Source organism: Thalassophryne amazonica, chromosome 4 (genome assembly GCF_902500255.1).
Source record: "Thalassophryne amazonica chromosome 4, fThaAma1.1, whole genome shotgun sequence".
NCBI classification, from domain to species: Eukaryota; Metazoa; Chordata; class Actinopteri; order Batrachoidiformes; family Batrachoididae; genus Thalassophryne; species Thalassophryne amazonica.
Window position 1 is genome coordinate 60,144,264 of NC_047106.1, and position 19,657 is coordinate 60,163,920.

Here is a 19,657-nt window from a genome sequence, read left to right on the forward strand (position 1 = left end):
CAGCTGAGTCATTTAAAAGTTTGTTTTCCCATCATGCACCTGTGCACTCTGGCAAGAGTGTGCCGCTCTGTGTGCCCCCATTTTTTGGGGGATTGGTTTGTCACGAGTTCAGATGTAAAGCCTCAGGCACTTCCCCGGGACACAGTCGACGAATGCAACACATGCAGTATTTACAGTTTACAATATTAATCACTACATTGTGTAATGTCTCAAATGCGGCGACTTGCAGAATTGACGTGACAATTTTGCATATATTTATAAGGATTGTAACATTCCTGTGTGAATCTGTCATTTTAAAATTTTGGAATTTCAAGCTGTTTTGTACATTTTGTTTGTGTATGTGTGGAGTATTTGATCAATATAGTACATTAATTTGAAGCCAGCTCCTGCAATCACATTTTTCTGAGCAGTTACATCCCCAAAAATGTATTGCTAGATTACAACTGAACCTTAGAGGGAAAAAAAATGCTTGTATGAAGACAGACCAGAAAATGCAGACATAATTTCACCATTCTCTAAGAATTTAATTTTCTTTCCTCCTAATAAAAGTGACAAACGTCAAGACAGGTAGTTACTTTACATTTTGCTTTGAATTTACTGTCCTACAGGGTGTTGCTGTATTTGGTTTTATTGGTGGGGTTTCTACACATCTCAGGGAATTCATTAATTTCCTGTACTCACATCCATCCATCCATCTTCTAGCGTATCCCTGCAGTCATTGGGTGAGAGGTGGGGTACACCCTAGATAGGCTGCCAGTGTGTCACAGGGCATCTCTGGGGATTCCCCTGACATTTCCCTTTGGGGGCTACAACTGAATACAGTGAAAACAGATGTAACCTAGTACTGTGCACATTCTTTCATTATATTAGAAAAGGTCAGGTGCCACAAGTCACCGCATCCACCAACGACAGAACTGTCTGAGGTCCTGGGGGCCAACCACCCAGGAAGAGAAACGGTCCATTCCCACCTCTTGAAAGTAGCCAAATAACTGCCCCTTGGTCTTTTATAATTGCTGTGGTCAACACGGAGGCGCATGCATGCTGAATCATTTCCCAAGAAATGTGTCACGTGGTCTAAATGTCATTGCTGACACTAATTCATAATGCAGTGGTCTCTACGTTTCTGTAAGTAACTGTCCACTTGACACAAAGTCATTCCAGCTGTGTCAGATGCGGAGTGGTTTGCCCAGTAGAATGGACAGGACGGAAGGCTTGGTATCTACAGTTCCGTTTACCGAATACAGAATGGGACAGCTTTGCACATGCACACCATCAGCCTTTCTCTAACATTCCCACTTACAGCAACCACTGTTATGAATTTGACAGTTGCAAAGTAATTATCACGTATGATAAATTATAGATGATACAAAGATATGGATGACATGCACGTGACAACACGGGTATGAACTATAAAATAATCTGTGGTCAGACATGAATATTAATGACTGACAGAACCCACTTTATTTTAAAAGAACCAAACTCAGTCTGAATGATGCCATTTGTTGCTCAAATGTAAATATTCAGGGATGGGACTGAAGAGCCCGTCCTCACTGCAACAGTCATATGACCAGCAATCTGTTGCACCAGTTTGAGATCAGTCAAGAACACAGAAATCAACCTGCCAAAGTCAGAAATGATTACAGACACCAAATTAGGTGCACAAACTAAAGAAGGCGGCGAAACATGACAACAGCACCGTTGGACTTTAAATGGACAGAGGAGAAATCAGATTTTCAGTATCAACGTTACTCTCAACTTGTCCTGCAATAGTTAATTTTCTTAAAGATGTCTGCAAGTCATGACAAATATCCAAAGCACACAAAATACTCATTGTCGAAACTACTTTGCAGCAGACACTTTATTTTTTACATTAAAATTTCTCAAATAACTATGAAAGCTGACATCGTCTCCACAAACAACAAATACATGACATTTCAAATATTTTCTAAGTCAGCTGCGAGATAAGATCATAAAATGGGTACCACTAAGTTGGTGATACCACATGCACACAAAGCACATGCAATTCTTTGTCGAACAGCTTTTGGCATCAAATCTTTCACACTCATTTTCATGGTAATTCCTCAGAATCAGTAGCCAAAATCCTTTGGCTGGGGGTTTATTACACTAAAGTGCTGATGTGATACAGATTTAGTATTACTACCTTTAAAACAAAATATTAGCATATTTACTGTGTGTCAGGTAAGTGATGTGCATAAACCTAGCAGACCAGAGGCAGTCTTCAGACCAGGGTGTCTGCTGACATGCATGGTCTTTGGTGACGAGAACTTAACAAAAGTAGCACAGGTCTCTCTGGTGTGAGCTCTAGCTGCAGCGCTTGCCATAATGTGCATGATCCTCAGCAGGGCAGCTTCACTGGAAAACAGAGTACAGCTGTTAAGTGTTCAAGTTTGGACTGCAGCTGTTGATACCATGGATGGCACCTCAAAATTGGCCCTCCAGAGTCCATGTACACACCTTCCAACATGGATGCTAGCAGCCCGACACCAAGCAGCCTCCCCCTCTGGCGTCATGGTCTCCTGCAGGACTTGACGGGCCAAGCAGAGGGCCGCCCCAGCCAGCTGCACGGGCAGGAACACCACGCACTGTCCGCCCATGAGTGACAGTTCCAGCAGATAGCGAGCCATCCACACTACCTGGTGACAGATGGAACAGAGTGCAAGAACCCAACCTGCTGAGGAGACTTGTGTGCATTTCAAAATTAGATTGTTAGAGTTCAATATTTTTTTAATCAGGAATTTGAGTGAAAAAGTGTATTTTAAATTTTTTTCATAATTACAGCCTACAGCTCCAAAAAAACAAAACACATCTCAAATATTTTATTGCAAGTCTATTTATGCAGGATGAGTACCTGGATCTCAGTCTGATTCCTTACGTACAACCGCAGTCATGGTGAAGACTACTGAAGGGATAGTTGTCCAGAAGACACCTTCCACAAGAGGGAAGCCACACAAGATCATCAATGAAAGAGCTGGCTGTTCACACATTTCTGGACAGTGCCAAACCTCCTCGGAACTGGTTTGCTGACTGTACTTGATTGACCCCATAGACAACACCTCAGATTCTCCATAGGAGTATTGTGACGAGGAAGATTAGAGACACCAGAGCCAACAAGGAAGATGAGCTGAAATAACCTGGGTTTCCAGGACATCTCAGCAGTGTGAGAGGCTGATCGCATCCAGGCCATACTGCACTAATACTGGAATTCATTCAAAAGGAGCCACAACCAAGTACTGGGTGTATAAATGAACACACTTTTCAGAAGTGGGATAGTTAACATTTTCTATTTTTTTGGAGCTGTAGGACGCAATTGTGAAAGTTGACAAAAAAAAAAAAAAAAAACAATACTGGCTGAAACGTTTTAGTTTATGTATTGAAACTGGAATATGTAAAATTTTCTCTAAATACCTGAAAAAAATTTGAATTTTCATATTCTAATTTTTTGAGATACACTTGCAGAACAGTAAATGGACTGCATTTGTAAAGTGCTTTGACCATCTGATGCAGATGGAAAAGCGCTATACAATAATGCCTCACATTCACCCCAACATCAAGGTGCTGCCATACAAGGTGCTCACTACACAATGGGAGCAACTAGGGGATTAATCTGACAACAGTGATAGAATCATTCACCTTAGCCCCACAGCGAGCAATGGAGGCAGACAGGAGGAGGAAGTGCAGAGGAGGACAGTAAGACAAGTCAAACTTGAGTCCACAGAAGACTTTGCGTTCCATCCGAAGCAACTGACGTTTACTGTAGGTGTTGTCCATTAAGTAACAGAGTCCAGACACCTAGAAATAGAGCTACAATAACCAGAAGTATAGAAAACATCCACATCAAGGCTGCTTAACTTACCCAAGCGCATGTGACAAGTTACATTAACCCTGACAGAGATATGCGAGCCACATACCCACATCTTGCAAAAAAAAAAAGTACCCAAAAGTGGAATATGAAATATAAATATCAGGAAATGGTTTTACTGGGGAAATAATTGTGTTTTTCTCATTTCAGAAACCCCAAAGTTTGTTCTGCAAGACAAAGTCCAGGAAAAATGCCGGCGTTGACCCCAATTGAGAGAACAAAAATCGTCGAGTTCTGTACAACGCATCCTAAGGCCTGACTTGCATCTCTTTCCATCCAAAATTCAGTCTCAGAGCGAACTAACTCCCCAACAAATGGCAAGGAGACTTGAATTTGTGAGATGGTTTTCCGGAAAACTGGAGACTGATGTGTTTCTTAGGAAAGTTCAGATGAGGTTACATTGATCATGTGGACTTAAAACATCATAAAGGAAAGACTGAACTACACCCCTGGCAATAATTATGGAATCACTGGCCTCGGAGGATGTTCATTCAGTTGTTTAATTTTGTAGAAAAAAGCAGATCACAGACATGACACAAAACTAAAGTCATTTCAAATGGCAACTTTCTGGCTTTAAGAAACACTATAAGAAATCAAGAAAAAAAAAATTGTGGCAGTCAGTAACGGTTACTTTTTAGACCAAGCAGAGGGAAAAAAATATGGACTCACTCAATACAAAATACAAAACTAACACCTGCATCAAATCAGATCTAGATAGATTTTTAGATACATATTGCAGCGTTTTGGGATTACCTTTCACTGCTATGCTGATGATACTCAGTTATACATGCCAATAACTGTTAGTAATCTCATTCACATAAAATCCCTAGAAGATTGCCTTGCATCAGTGAGAAGCTGGATATCTAGAAACTTCCTACTTTTAAACTCTGATAAGACTGAAATCAATCAATCAATCAACATTTATTTATAAAGCGCTTTACAGCACCGACTGGTGTCCAAAGTGCTTAATATTAAAAACACAAATTTACAAAATAAAACACATAAAATAAAATTTTAAAACAACATAAAAAAACAACATAAAAATAACAGAACATGTCACCTCCCCACTAAGTGTTAAAAGCCAGTTTAAATAAATAAGTCTTTAACTTAGATTTAAAAAGTGCTAGGTCAGGAATAGTACGTAACTCAAGAGGTAGCTCATTCCACAGTCTGGGGCCAGCTACCGCGAAAGCATGATCACCCCAGCGTTTATATCTTGACCTTGGAACATCTAAGTAAAGCTGGCCAGACGCCCTTAACGTCCTACTGTAGGTGCGCAAAGTTAAAATTTCAGACAAGTAGGGAGGTGCAAGGCCACAAATAGCTTTAAAAACAAACATTAAAATTTTAAAATCAATTCTAAAACGAACTGGAAGCCAGTGGAGTGAGTATAGGATGGGCGCAATATGCTCACGTCTAGAAGTGTTTGTCAAAAGACGAGCAGCAGCATTCTGCACCAACTGGAGACGCACAAGAGACGACTGATTAATGCCCGCATAAAGTGCATTACAATAATCAAGTCTGGAGCTGATGAAAGCATGAATGGCCGTCTCAAGATCACGTCTATTGAGAAAGTGCTTTATTTTAGCCAAGAGGCGAAGTTGGAAAAAACTAGCTTTGACAACAGAATTTATCTGTTGATCGAACCTCAAACAGCTGTCAAATATCACTCCCAAATTCTTGACAGCTGGTTTTACATAGTTAGCCAAAGCACCAAAATTTGGTGTTACCACATTTGGTATGCCAGTGCGCTCAAACACCATGATCTCAGTTTTACCATCATTCAGGTAAAGGAAGTTTCGGGACAGCCACGGCTTTACATCACGAATACAATTAAATAATGATGACAAAGCATCACTCCCATTAGTCCTCACAGGCAGATAGATTTGCAGATCATCTGCATAACAATGAAAGGACAAATTGTGCTGGGTTATAATTGACCCCAATGGCAGAATGTACAAAGAAAATAGAATCGGCCCAAGGACAGATCCCTGCGGCACTCCACAGCACAGAGGAGCAGTTGATGAGGAAAGGTCCCCAATCATGACAGAAAAGCTCCTTTCAGCCAAATATGATCTAAACCACTCAAGTGCAGTACCATGAATGCCAATAAAATGTTCCAACCGGGAAACAAGTACTGTGTGATCCACAGTATCAAAAGCTGCTGTGAGGTCCAACAGAACCAGCACAGCAGGATTCCCTGCATCCACCGACAGAGTAATATCATTATGAACTTTTAAAAGTGCTGACTCAGTGCTGTGTCGCGATCTAAACCCAGACTGGAATTTTTCAAGGATGAGATTGTCTTCTAAAAATGATTGTAACTGTAAAAAGACAACCTTTTCTAAAACCTTAGAAATGGCAGATGAGAGACAGGTCTAAAATTGGATAAAACTGATGAGTCCAGGTGACGTTTTTTAAGAAGAGGTCGAACCACAGCATGTTTAAAAGCAGCTGGAACAGACCCTGATCTAAGACAAGCATTGATAAAAGTTAGGAGACCCGCCCCAACAGTATTAAAAACCTCCTTCAGCACCTTAGCTGGAACAACATCAAAAGGACAACTTGTAGATTTTATGTGTTTTACAACATCAGCGAGAGATGCAAAAGAAATGGGCTCAAACTGTTCGAGCACAGCAGAATGTGCACGAGGAGCAGACAACTCAACATTACAGTTCTGATGGTTCTTGATCCAGTGAGACATCGGCATCAATTTGACCCGTTAATGCTTAGCCTAGGCTCGTGTGTCATACATCATAATGACAAAGTGAGGAACCTTGGGGTAATTTTTGATCCTACATTGTCCTTTGACCACCACATTAGAAATATTACAAGGACTGCTTTCTTCCACCTGTGAAATATAGCAAAGATTCAGCCCATCCTGTCTATGGCTGATGCTGAGACCCTGATCCATGCGTTTATCTCTTCTAGATTGGACTACTCCAATGTTATGTTCTCCGATTTGCCACAGTCCAGCATTAGGGTTCTCCAATTGGTTCAAAATGCTGCAGCCAGACTTTTGACACAAAGCAGAAAGTTCGACCACATTACACCCATTTTGGCATCCCTTCACTGGCTTCCTGTCCCAGTGAGATCAGATTTTAAGGTTCTGCTACTAGTCTATAAAATTGTTCACGGATTGGCACCTCCCTACGTAGCTAACCTAATTAAACCTTACGTACCAGCCCGGGCTTTGCGTTCTCAGGGTGCAGGAGTACTTTGTGACCCTAGGGTGAATAAGAAGTCTGCGGGTCACAGAACGTTCTCTTATTGTGCCCCTGTTCTGTGGAATGATCTCCCTGCATCAATAAAACAGTCATTCTGTGGAGACTTTCAAGTCCAGACTTAAGATGCACTCATTTTCCCTTTCATATGGCTGGCATAGTATAGTTCTATTTCATTTTATTAGGAACTTTACCTAAACTCTGGGTCTTTTAGTGAAGCTTAGGACTAGTGGCCGGCGATCACCTTAGTATTTCCTGTTTTTCTTGTTGTATAATGCTGACAAATTATACTGTATTTCTTGTCTTTCTGATGCCAGGTTCTGTTTTTCTCTCTGTTTAAGGTGCAGCTCCATCCAGAGATGGGTGAGGTATTTGTGCTGGAGACCCTCCTGTCTTGTGCACCAACAGCTTTTCCTGTATATTCATTTTGTGAATTGTTCTGTAATTTATGTCTGTAGCATGGCCCAAGCAGAGGGTCACCCCTTTTGAGTCTGGTTTGCTTAAGGTTTCTTCCGCAGAGGGAGTTTTTCCCTTACCACTGCTGCTCTGGGGTTGGTAAGGTTAGACCTTACTTGTGTGAAGCACCGTGAGGCAACTCTGTTGTGATTTGGTGCTATATAAATGAAAATAGAAATGGTACAGTTGAGACACCCTATACACACACACGGGTTTTGTTTTTTGGTGCATGGTTAAAGTCAAGTCCAGGCAAAGCAGAGAACCATGGATAATTGGTCACAGTACTGCAGAACTGTACACGTGAAGAGCCATGCAACAGTTAATGAAAGCTGGTTTCTGATTCCAGGACGCAGCAGTGTGAAAGAAAAAAGTATATATTAATTATGCATAATCACATCCTAGATATACATACCAAGAAGTGAGAAAACATTCGACATTTCCTTCTGATGCCTTGTTTTATTTGTTATAGTTAGTACTGCCTAAGCAGACTGTCACCCCACTGTGCCTGGTCTGAGGTTTCTTAGTCTAATCCAAAAATGACTGATGGACTTTTTCCCCTTACCACTGTTGCCAAGGTGCTTGCTCAGGGGGTGGGTAAGGTAGACTTTACTCTGGTGACACCCCTTGGGGTGACTAACATTATGATTTGGTGCTGTACAAATCAACTGAGTCTACAGTCAAGTGGTTAACAGTCAACCTGTTTGCTTGATACTGTCTTCTGCTCAAGTTAACTGATTCTACAGGCACATTAATGAATGCAACTATGATTAATATTGGGGGGGGGGTCTTAATTTTTTCCCCCCTATGACTAGCAACCAAACATGTTTAAGGAAGTGAGTGACACCATGTCCAAACAAGAAAGGCTACCATGACTCTTGTCGGGGGGTTGGAGGACTAGTGTACCTCAGGGAGGAGACACTCTTCCTTCTTTGCAGCAAGAAAGAGACAAACCATGCCGAGTAGCTGCAGATTGGCTGTGGACACTTTGATCAGACGTAGAGAGCGATTGAGCAAGTGTGTCGCTAAATACAGAGTTTCTTCCTGGAAATGCAGGATCTCCTGGCAGGAAAGAAAACATGGAAAATATCACTCCTATGCCCAGTGTCTAACCAGATTTATACATTTATCCATCCTGTGAAATAGATTTGATCAATAGATACAAGTGTATCCCCTTCAGATTGTTAATATGGTGACTAAAATAAATACCAGTATATCTCACCTCATTAAAAAGAGCATAAAATTAGACTTATCCAAACTAGGTGAGCTTTTCTGCATGAGATCAATCCAAAACCCACCTCTTTTCTTTGGGCAATATCTCATTGAACAGTTTGCTATGGAGTTAAAATTGTCAATTTTAACTCCATAGTTTGCCACCTGAACACTGCCATCTGCTGGACATATTTGGGCAATACTCATCACATGCATGAGGAAAGCTATGCACAGATGTTTTCAATTTGCATGTACTGGAATGACAAATTTAGTTTGTTTTCCTTTTCTAAAGCCTAGTTCTGGTGGACAAGACCACAACTGCCTGTTCTGCATAACAACTGTTTAAATTTGATGCCCACAAGTTTTGCCACACCTCCCACCCCAGTGTCAAGTTCCAAACAATGATTTATGACTTCATAATATCTATGTTCAGTGTTTCCATGCATTCTATGAACAGGACTCACATGAACCCGAATGAGCCAGTCCACCAGAACAGCATGAGTGGCATCGGTGAAAGGATGAGGCAGATCAGCGCTGGGAAAAGTGCTGCTCAGCTGAGTTCTCTGTAATGCCAAAAAACAAAAACAAAAAAAAAAAAAACCCACTTATACAGGTACATACTCTAGACAAGTTAAATTTCATTTTCTGCTTATCCAGACTGTGGTACCAGCAGACTAAGCAGTTTAGCCCACACTTTATTCTATCCTCGACCATGTACTCTCCCTGGAGAATCCTGGAGCGTTTCCAAGCCATCTGGGGATATAATCCCTCCAGTGTGTGTCCTGGGTCTTCCCAGAGGCCTCTTCCCAGCTCCATGTGCCTGGAAGACATCCCTAGGGAGAATACCCAGTGTGCAACCTCACCAGATGCCCAACCAACTCAGTCATTCCTTTCGATGTGAAGAGGAGCAGCTCATGAATCTTAACCTATTGCAGAATATTACCCCAGATAACTGACAGAGGAACCTCAATTCCGTCACTTGTATCTGCATCCATTACCCAAAGCTCACAACCATAGGCTCAAAACTAGTGCTCAGACTAAATAACCAGCTTGTCCTTTTTTGTTATGCCATTAGTGATGACATTGGCACATTCTTCAACCAGTTCATGCAGTAGAAGGTAACTTCAAAGATGAAGCCATTTACAACCCCTGGCAAAAATTATGGAATCACCGGCCTCAGAGGATGTTCATTCAGTTGTTTAATTTTGTAGAAAAAAAAAAAGCAGATCACAGACATGACACAAAATTAAAGTCATGTCAAATGGCAACTTTCTGGCTTTAAGAAACACTATAAGAAATCAAGAAAAAAAAAAATTGTGGCAGTCAGTAACGGTTACTTTTTTAGACCAAGCAGAGGGGAAAAAAAATATGGAATCACTCAGTTCTGAGGAAAAAATTATGGAATCACCCTGTAAATTTCCATCCCCAAAACTAACACCTGTATCAAATCAGATCTGCTCATTAGTCTGCATCTAAAAAAGGAGTGATCACACCTTGGAGAGCTGTTGCACCAAGTGGACTGACATGAATCATGGCTCCAACACGAGAGATGTCAATTGAAACAAAGGAGAGGCTTATCAAACTCTTAAAAGAGAGTAAATCATCACGCAATGTTGCAAAAGATGTTGGTTGTTCACAGTCAGCTGTGTCTAAACTCTGGACCAAATACAAACAACATGGGAAGGTTGTTAAAGGCAAACATACTGGTAGACCAAGGAAGACATCAAAGCGTCAAGACAGAAAACTTAAAGCAATATGTCTCAAAAATTGAAAATGCACAACAAATGAGGAACGAATGGGAGGAAACTGGAGTCAATGTCTGTGACGGAACTGTAAGAAACCGCCTAAAGGAAATGGGATTTACATACAGCAAAGCTAAACGAAAGCCATCATTAACACCTAAACAGAACAAAACAAGGTTACAATGGGCTAAGGAAAAGCAATCGTGGACTGTGGATGACTGGATGAAAGTCATATTCAGTGATGAATCTCGAATCAGCATTGGGCAAGGTGATGATGCTGGAACTTTTGTTTGGTGCCATTCCAATGAGATTTATAAAGATGACTGCCTGAAGAGAACATGTAAATTTCCACAGTCATTGATGATATGGGGCTGCATGTCAGGTAAAGGCACTGGGGAGATGGCTGTCATTACATCAATAAATGCACAAGTTTACGTTGATATTTTGGACACTTTTCTTATCCCATCAATTGCAAGGATGTTTGGGGATGATGAAATCATTTTTCAAGATGATAATGCATCTTGCCATAGAGCAAAAACTGAAAACATTCCTTGCAAAAAGACACATAGGGTCAATGTCATGGCCTGCAAATAGTCCAGATCTTAATCCAATTGAAAATCTTTGGTGGAAGTTGAAGAAAATGGTCCATGACAAGGCTCCAACCTGCAAAGCTGATCTGGCAACAGCAATCAGAGAAAGTTGGAGCCAGATTGATGAAGAGTACTGTTTGTCACTCATTAAGTCCATGCCTCAGAGACTGCAAGCTGTTATAAAAGCCAGAGGTGGTGCAACAAAATACTAGTGATGTGTTGGAGCATTCTTTTGTTTTTCATGATTCCATAATTTTTTCCTCAGAATTGAGTGATTCCATATTTTTTTCCCTCTGCTTGGTCTAAAAAAGTAGCCGTTACTGACTGCCAGAATTATTTTTCCTGATTTCTTAAAGCCAGAAAGTTGCCATTTCAAATCAATCAATTTTTTTATATAGCGCCAAATCACAACAAACAGTTGCCCCAAGGCGCTTTATATTGTAAGGCAAGGCCATACAATAATTATGTAAAACCCCAACGGTCAAAACGACCCCCTGTGAGCAAGCACTTGGCTACAGTGGGAAGGAAAAACTCCCTTTTAACAGGAAGAAACCTCCAGCAGAACCAGGCTCAGGGAGGGGCAGTCTTCTGCTGGGACTGGTTGGGGCTGAGGGAGAGAACCAGGAAAAAGACATGCTGTGGAGGGGAGCAGAGATCGATCATTAATGATTAAATGCAGAGTGGTGCATACAGAGCAAAAAGAGAAAGAAACAGTGCATCATGGGAACCCCCCAGCAGTCTATGTCTATAGCAGCATAACTAAGGGATGGTTCAGGGTCACCTGATCCAGCCCTAACTATAAGCTTTAGCAAAAAGGAAAGTTTTAAGCCTAATCTTAAAAGTAGAGAGGGTGTCTGTCTCCCTGATCTGAATTGGGAGCTGGTTCCACAGGAGAGGAGCCTGAAAGCTGAAGGCTCTGCCTCCCATTCTACTCTTACAAACCCTTGGAACTACAAGTAAGCCTGCAGTCTGAGAGCGAAGCGCTCTATTGGGGTGATATGGTACTACGAGGTCCCTAAGATAAGATGGGACCTGATTATTCAAAACCTTATAAGTAAGAAGAAGAATTTTAAATTCTATTCTAGAATTAACAGGAAGCCAATGAAGAGAGGCCAATACGGGTGAGATATGCTCTCTCCTAGTCCCCGTCAGTACTCTAGCTGCAGCATTTTGAATTAACTGAAGGCTTTTTAGGGAACTTTTAGGACAACCTGATAATAATGAATTACAATAGTCCAGCCTAGAGGAAATAAATGCATGAATTAGTTTTTCAGCATCACTCTGAGACAAGACCTTTCTGATTTTAGAGATATTGCGTAAATGCAAAAAAGCAGTCCTACATATTTGTTTAATATGCGCTTTGAATGACATATCCTGATCAAAAATGACTCCAAGATTTCTCACAGTATTACTAGAGGTCAGGGTAATGCCATCCAGAGTAAGGATCTGGTTAGACACCATGTTTCTAAGATTTGTGGGGCCAAGTACAATAACTTCAGTTTTATCTGAGTTTAAAAGCAGGAAATTAGAGGTCATCCATGTCTTTATGTCTGTAAGACAATCCTGCAGTTTAGCTAATTGGTGTGTGTCCTCTGGCTTCATGGATAGATAAAGCTGGGTATCATCTGCGTAACAATGAAAATTTAAGCAATACCATCTAATAATACTGCCTAAGGGAAGCATGTATAAAGTGAATAAAATTGGTCCTAGCACAGAACCTTGTGGAACTCCATAATTAACTTTAGTCTGTGAAGAAGATTCCCCATTTACATGAACAAATTGTAATCTATTAGACAAATATGATTCAAACCACCGCAGCGCAGTACCTTTAATACCTATGGCATGCTCTAATCTCTGTAATAAAATTTTATGGTCAACAGTATCAAAAGCAGCACTGAGGTCTAACAGAACAAGCACAGAGATGAGTCCACTGTCTGAGGCCATAAGAAGATCATTTGTAACCTTCACTAATGCTGTTTCTGTACTATGATGAATTCTAAAACCTGACTGAAACTCTTCAAATAGACCATTCCTCTGCAGATGATCAGTTAGCTGTTTTACAACTACCCTTTCAAGAATTTTTGAGAGAAAAGGAAGGTTGGAGATGGGCCTATAATTAGCTAAGATAGCTGGGTCAAGTGATGGCTTTTTAAGTAATGGTTTAATTACTGCCACCTTAAAAGCCTGTGGTACATAGCCAACTAACAAAGATAGATTGATCATATTTAAGATCGAAGCATTAAATAATGGTAGGGCTTCCTTGAGCAGCCTGGTAGGAATGGGGTCTAATAAACATGTTGATGGTTTGGATGAAGTAACTAATGAAAATAACTCAGACAGAACAATCGGAGAGAAAGAGTCTAACCAAATACCGGCATCACTGAAAGCAGCCAAAGATAACGATACGTCTTTGGGATGGTTATGAGGAATTTTTTCTCTAATAGTTAAAATTTTGTTAGCAAAGAAAGTCATGAAGTCATTACTAGTTAAAGTTAATGGAATACTCAGCTCAATAGAGCTCTGACTCTTTGTCAGCCTGGCTACAGTGCTGAAAAGAAACCTGGGGTTGTTCTTATTTTCTTCAATTAGTGATGAGTAGAAAGATGTCCTAGCTTTACAGAGGGCTTTTTTATAGAGCAACAGACTCTTTTTCCAGGCTAAGTGAAGATCTTCTAAATTAGTGAGATGCCATTTCCTCTCCAATTTACGGGTTATCTGCTTTAAGCTACGAGTTTGTGAGTTATACCACGGAGTCAGGCACTTCTGATTTAAAGCTCTCTTTTTTAGAGGAGCTACAGCATCCAAAGATGTCTTCAATGAGGATGTAAAACTATTGAGATACTCTATCTCACTTACAGAGTTTAGGTAGCTACTCTGCACTGTGTTGGTATATGGCATTAGAGAACATAAAGAAGGAATTATATCCTTAAACCTAGTTACAGCGCTTTCTGAAAGACTTCTAGTGTAATGAAACTTATTCCCCACTGCTGGGTAGTCCATCAGAGTAAATGTAAATGTTATTAAGAAATGATCAGACAGAAGGGAGTTTTCAGGGAATACTGTTAAGTCTTCTATTTCCATACCATAAGTCAGAACAAGATCTAAGATTAAAGTGGTGGGTGGACTCATTTACTTTTTGAGCAAAGCCGATAGAGTCTAATAATAGATTAAATGCAGTGTTGAGGCTGTCATTCTCAGCATCTGTGTGGATGTTAAAATCGCCCACTATAATTATCTTATCTGAGCTAAGCACTAAGTCAGACAAAAGGTCTGAAAATTCACAGAGAAACTCACAGTAACGACCAGGTGGACGATAGATAATAAATAAAACTGGTTTTTGGGACTTCCAATTTGGATGGACAAGACTAAGAGTCAAGCTTTCAAATGAATTAAAGCTCTGTCTGGGTTTTTGATTAATTAATAAGCTGGAATGGAAGATTGCTGCTAATCCTCCGCCCCGGCCCGTGCTACGAGCATTCTGACAGTTAGTGTGACTCGGGGTGTTGACTCATTTAAACTAACATATTCATCCTGCTGTAACCAGGTTTCTGTAAGGCAGAATAAATCAATATGTTGATCAATTATTATATCATTTACCAACAGGGACTTAGAAGAGAGAGACCTAATGTTTAATAGACCACATTTAACTGTTTTAGTCTGTGGTGCAGTTGAAGGTGCTATATTATTTTTTCTTTTTGAATTTTTATGCTTAAATAGATTTTTTGCTGGTTATTGGTAGTCTGGGAGCAGGCACCGTCTCTACGGGGATGGGGTAATGAGGGGATGGCAGGGGGAGAGAAGCTGCAGAGAGGTGTGTAAGACTACAACTCTGCTTCCTGGTCCCAACCCTGGATAGTCACGGTTTGGAGGATTTAAGAAAATTGGCCAGATTTCTAGAAATGAGAGAGAGAGATTTGAAATTACTTTAGTTTTGTGTCATGTCTGTGATCTGATTTTTTTCTACAAAATTAAACAACTGAATGAACATCCTCCGAGGCCGGTGATTCCATAATTTTTGCCAGGGGTTGTAGCTGTGGGTTCTGAAATCCCATTAACTAAATCCATTATTTCAAGGGTCACATGCCACCTTGCATTTTCAGAGATCAGAAAAGTTAAGTTCCCAAGTGTCTCACCATCATATCCATGAAGATGTCCCAAGCATATGTCCGATCCCATATTAAGCCCAGTTTCTCCAGTGCTAGCTCCACTTCATGACGCAGTAAACTGGGGAGCAGTGGCTGCAGGCTATGAAGGTCTTGAAAACCATGATGGTAAAGTAGTACAGGCTCCTCCACACAGCTGTCTGTAAAAAAGGCAAGGAAAAGAGACCACCAAGGGCAAGCAGTATAGATAATCTGTTACTTACAATATGAACAATGAAAGTCACCATGTCACTACTGATATGGGTAGTTTATTATGGAGCACTAGACACCAAAATGCAGAGCTCAGTTTGTTAAGGACATTTCAGTGGCTTTTAGTATACAAGTCAGGAAAGCTAGTATACAGTGCATCCATTTGGGTAAGTGGTGTAGAAAGAAATTTATGAACCTTTGGTGTTGATTATGCAGGTAGTCGATTGCGTTTGACCATCTTCATGGAGGCCTGTGCCAATGCAGCCACTCTGTGTAGATAATCTGTCCTAAAACAGACAACAGCTTAAACATTAGAATATACATGTTCATATGCAAGTCTGAGCCCAATGACTGAAGGCAGTTACAATAAACAGCTCATTCATAGATCAGAACGATGAGCCAACATCGACTATGGAGCCTTCAACTCCTGAAAAATACTCCTCTGAGCACTGAATAAAACTACCACGCAGGAGTAGATGACAACTGCTCAGTAACAGATGTTTGGTGAGTCGCATGAAGCCATTAGTCCTACCCATCTGTGACATGGCTCCATTTTTAATGGAACCATCCCGGACGCTTCTCCCTCAAACTGCCAGCAATCCTTGGGTCGACAAACATTAACCCAAGCTCTTAAGGGGGCACATCTCTCCTCCGCCTGCAACAGAAGAATTGTGGGGACACCATTTCAGACATTTAAAAACAGTAGCCTACTTATGATCATTACCACTTTAAGGATACAAAAGTCAAACTGCTTATGATACCAGTTACCCTGACATTTTTTTCTGCTGGACATAGACTTCTGAATGTACTTTCACTCTAACAGCAACTCCAAATCTTTCCTGTACAACTGTTTGGGCATTTTCAGTAGGTACATTTGGTGTGTGTGTGGTGGCGGACGGTGATGTCACAAATGCACAACAATTGGCCAAGCTATTGGTGCACTTGTTTCCAGAGCAGAAGGTTCCTCGTTCAAGGCCACCACTGCCCATTTTCCATGTAATAGAGTTGTGTCAGGAAGAGCATCCAATGTAAAACATGAGGAGAGAGAGAAGAGATCAACATTCAGATCAATCTCTGCTGTGGTGACAAAGAGTGGGGGGAAAAAGAAAGTCAATGGGCAAGTAACCATCTCTGATTCTTCCCCCAACCAATATTTTCACAAAATATTAATGCCAGTAAACACCATATTTTACTGCAGAAACAAGTGATCCAGAAAAAGACGTCAAGTTCAGTAAGCCAAAACCTTTGAACTATGCACGCGAAATGCATAAACTTTTTATGCATTTTTTTTTTTATTTACATTATCAAACTGGTTATAGTAAAACTCACAAAAACAGTAAATATTTACACATAAAATACAAATATTAGTTCTGATACAATGCTGTGATAAATACAGTGGCTCTGTATTTTACATTTGTTTGTGGTGAAACATGGCATTTGATTAAAGATAAACTTCATATTTTGTGATTAATACAGACATGTTTCCAGTGGTAGAATTCTTTTTGTAGGATACTGTGCCATACATGATTAATACGCATTCTAATCCAGTTACATTTGGTGCACAAATCTGTTTAATCGTGTGAGATTTCAGACCATAAAATATCAAGTAGACTGTGGCAAAATATTCAAATGTTTCACATTTGATGTATAACTCTGCGCCTTGAGCGTGTTGCTGTGCAGGTGTCACTGAGGTGGCACTGTCAGCTGAGAACGACAGATACTGGCATAGCGATGTCATCGAAATAAGTGGATTTAACTGGATTGTTTGATGGATTTACCTCAATGCAGTTGACGAGATGGAGAAATCTGTGGGTCTGCTCACAGAAATTTCAATTTGGCATGAAGACGCTGTTGCTACAATAAACTTCGTCAATGGAATTACTTACAGAAAAATAAACCATGCAAACGATGGAATTGGATTAGAATGGGAATAACCCTGTTGTGTCTGATGATTTGTGGACATTCATGCTGGATTTTACGGTCGCAAATTGAGTTTTGCCGGGGATGCGTTACAGGAGCCGGTAAAACAGATGTGATATTTTATGGTCTGAAATCTCACACGATTAAACAGATTTGTGGACCAAATATCTTAAACTGACGAGTTTAAAGGGGAACCATGCAACATTTTTACAGTTTGGGAGTAATTAGAAATTGATAAGTGACTTGTTCCAGGGGGAATGGAGCCCCCCCCCCAACGACGACCGAGGCACTGGCTAGCTAACAGCTATACGAACAAACTAATGAAAGCTTTATTTCTCACATTTACTTAGTCATGGCAGAGCCAGAAAAAAAGAGCAAACAAAAGGCCGACACTTCGTAGCCATTAAATGGCTATAGAAGGCAACACTCCATAGCTGGCAATCAATTCACCCTATTGAAGTTTCAAATCCTGCAAAATCTCATGAGACATCAAAGAGGAGGACTTCAATGCGAGATGTACATTTAGGGTGGCCACATGTCTTACTTTGTGCCACAAGTTGAGATGGTTTCCGGTGTTGTTCCGGCTTCAGTTTTGAAATGCATGTTTGAAACATGCATTTTTTTAAAACACGCATTTCAAAACTTAAGCCGGAACAATGCCGGAAACCATTTCAATTTGTGGCACAAAGGAGGACATCCAGCCACCCTATGTATATTATATATATATTGTTATAATGGTTTAATGCTGCAGAGAGCACTGCTCGCCGTAGCCGTTAACTGGTTACAGAGTCACTTTCTAAATAAAATGTTGCTGTTGAAGCAAGCGAGGAAAAGAAAGAAAAAAAAAAAAAGCGTGTGACCAAGCAATGGTTCTCCAGCTCCCTCTTTCACACACATATGCCAACCTCAATCAGATGTTCTCAGAATGCCAAGAGTTGAAAGATGTGTGCATAACTGGCAAACTTGCCATTGCACTTGTAAATATACTGTATTTCTGTGTGTTATTACTTCCTTGATACGGCTCCACAGATAGACTTTGCCAGCTCCACTGACATTAAAGGCACACAAAGAGCGGGGGAACAGGAGGGGAGGGCCAGTACTGAGTTTTCAACAACAGTTTTGTGACATATGTACTCTGAGCTATAGGGGGAGCTCCATTGGAGGAATGAGAAAAAAAATTTGCAAAAAAAAAAAAAAAAAAAAAAAAAAAAAAAAAAAGTGTGGCACTTCCCCATTGGCTTCATTTTCCAGCACCAGATATAAGATCTAAAGATATAAACTAAAGTTTATGCAATATTTTTTACATGTAAGCTTTAATATTTTATAGTATATCCCCTTACACACTTACCCCTGACATGTTATGTCACATTTATAAAAGTGGCTCAGCTACAAGACGTATCCCACCACATGAATGCTAAAGGTACAGCAGAAGTACAGCATTACAAAACTGAAATTCTTCCACAAGTGGAAGAATTTCAATTCCCTTACTGTTGCATTAGCGAATCAGACGGCACGGGGTTTGTCATGTGATGGCAACCAGCCAATCAGCATCTTCCCGTCTCCCACACTTGTAGTCAGTGTCCATTTATAAATATCCAGATTTAAGCAATTAAGACATTGAAGCTCACCGTGGCGTATAAGTCCAGCAGAGGCTTGGAGTCGCAGAGCCCAGTCCTGGCCATACTCAGCCGCAGACGGAGTTCCTGTGCCAGGCCGCTGCAGCTACTTATCCACGGAGCCGACGGAAGTCCTGGTGCGAAAAGAAACGCCGCGCCGCTGGAACAGCCGCTAATAAAGAGACAGGTGCGTCTGATTAATCAGGAGGACGACTTCCTCCACCGAACAGTCCGCCAGCGTCCAGAACATAGAAATAATAATAATAAAAACCTCGCCAGATTAGACAAAAAATATTTTGAGATTTAAAAAAGAGGTAATGTTTGTTATAATTTGTTTGAGATAAAATGCCAAGAATGATCCAGATTTATTCCAAAGGTGCTTTCAACCGATTTGAACCAGATACATAAAACGTTTTTTGTTTGATCAAAAGCATCTTCAGATTGTGGAAATTGCAATCCTTTTTGTCATTAAAATAAATAAATTTAAGCTGAAATATTAACATTGGAAATGTAGCTTCTTTAACGCATAACACATATTGATTTCACTCCAAGAATGACCAAAAAAAAAAAAAAAAACCCCAAAAAAACAAACAAAAAGAAGAAAAAAACAACAAAAGAAGTATTTGGTCTAAGTATGTACCGTTGCATTATTTTAAATGTATAAACTG

General features: G+C 40.4%; 1 protein-coding gene across 1 annotated transcript; it reads right to left on the bottom strand.

The window, feature by feature from the left end:
• Window positions 1-1,846: 1,846 nt before the first annotated feature.
• LOC117508932 (cyclin N-terminal domain-containing protein 2-like) lies at window positions 1,847-19,055 on the bottom strand. The gene is made up of 8 exons (XM_034168769.1): window positions 19,002-19,055; window positions 15,650-15,740; window positions 15,235-15,404; window positions 9,234-9,332; window positions 8,464-8,619; window positions 3,652-3,810; window positions 2,476-2,654; window positions 1,847-2,373 (listed from the first exon to the last, which is right to left on the bottom strand). The coding sequence occupies exons 1-8, from the start codon at window positions 19,053-19,055 to the stop codon at window positions 2,196-2,198; spliced, it is 1,086 nt and encodes a 361-aa protein (XP_034024660.1). The 3' UTR covers window positions 1,847-2,195.
• Between the last annotated feature and the right edge of the window lie 602 nt (window positions 19,056-19,657).

Coding starts and splice junctions, on each gene's coding strand:
- LOC117508932 (XM_034168769.1), bottom strand. CDS start 19,055: ATGGCCAGGACTGGGCTCTGCGACTCCAAGCCTCTGCTGGACTTATAC. Junction 15,405..15,649: donor CTGCATAATCAACACCAAAG/GTTCATAAATTT, acceptor CCTTTTTTACAG/ACAGCTGTGTGGAGGAGCCT. Junction 9,333..15,234: donor ACATCTTCATGGATATGATG/GTGAGACACTTG, acceptor TTGGCATTACAG/AGAACTCAGCTGAGCAGCAC.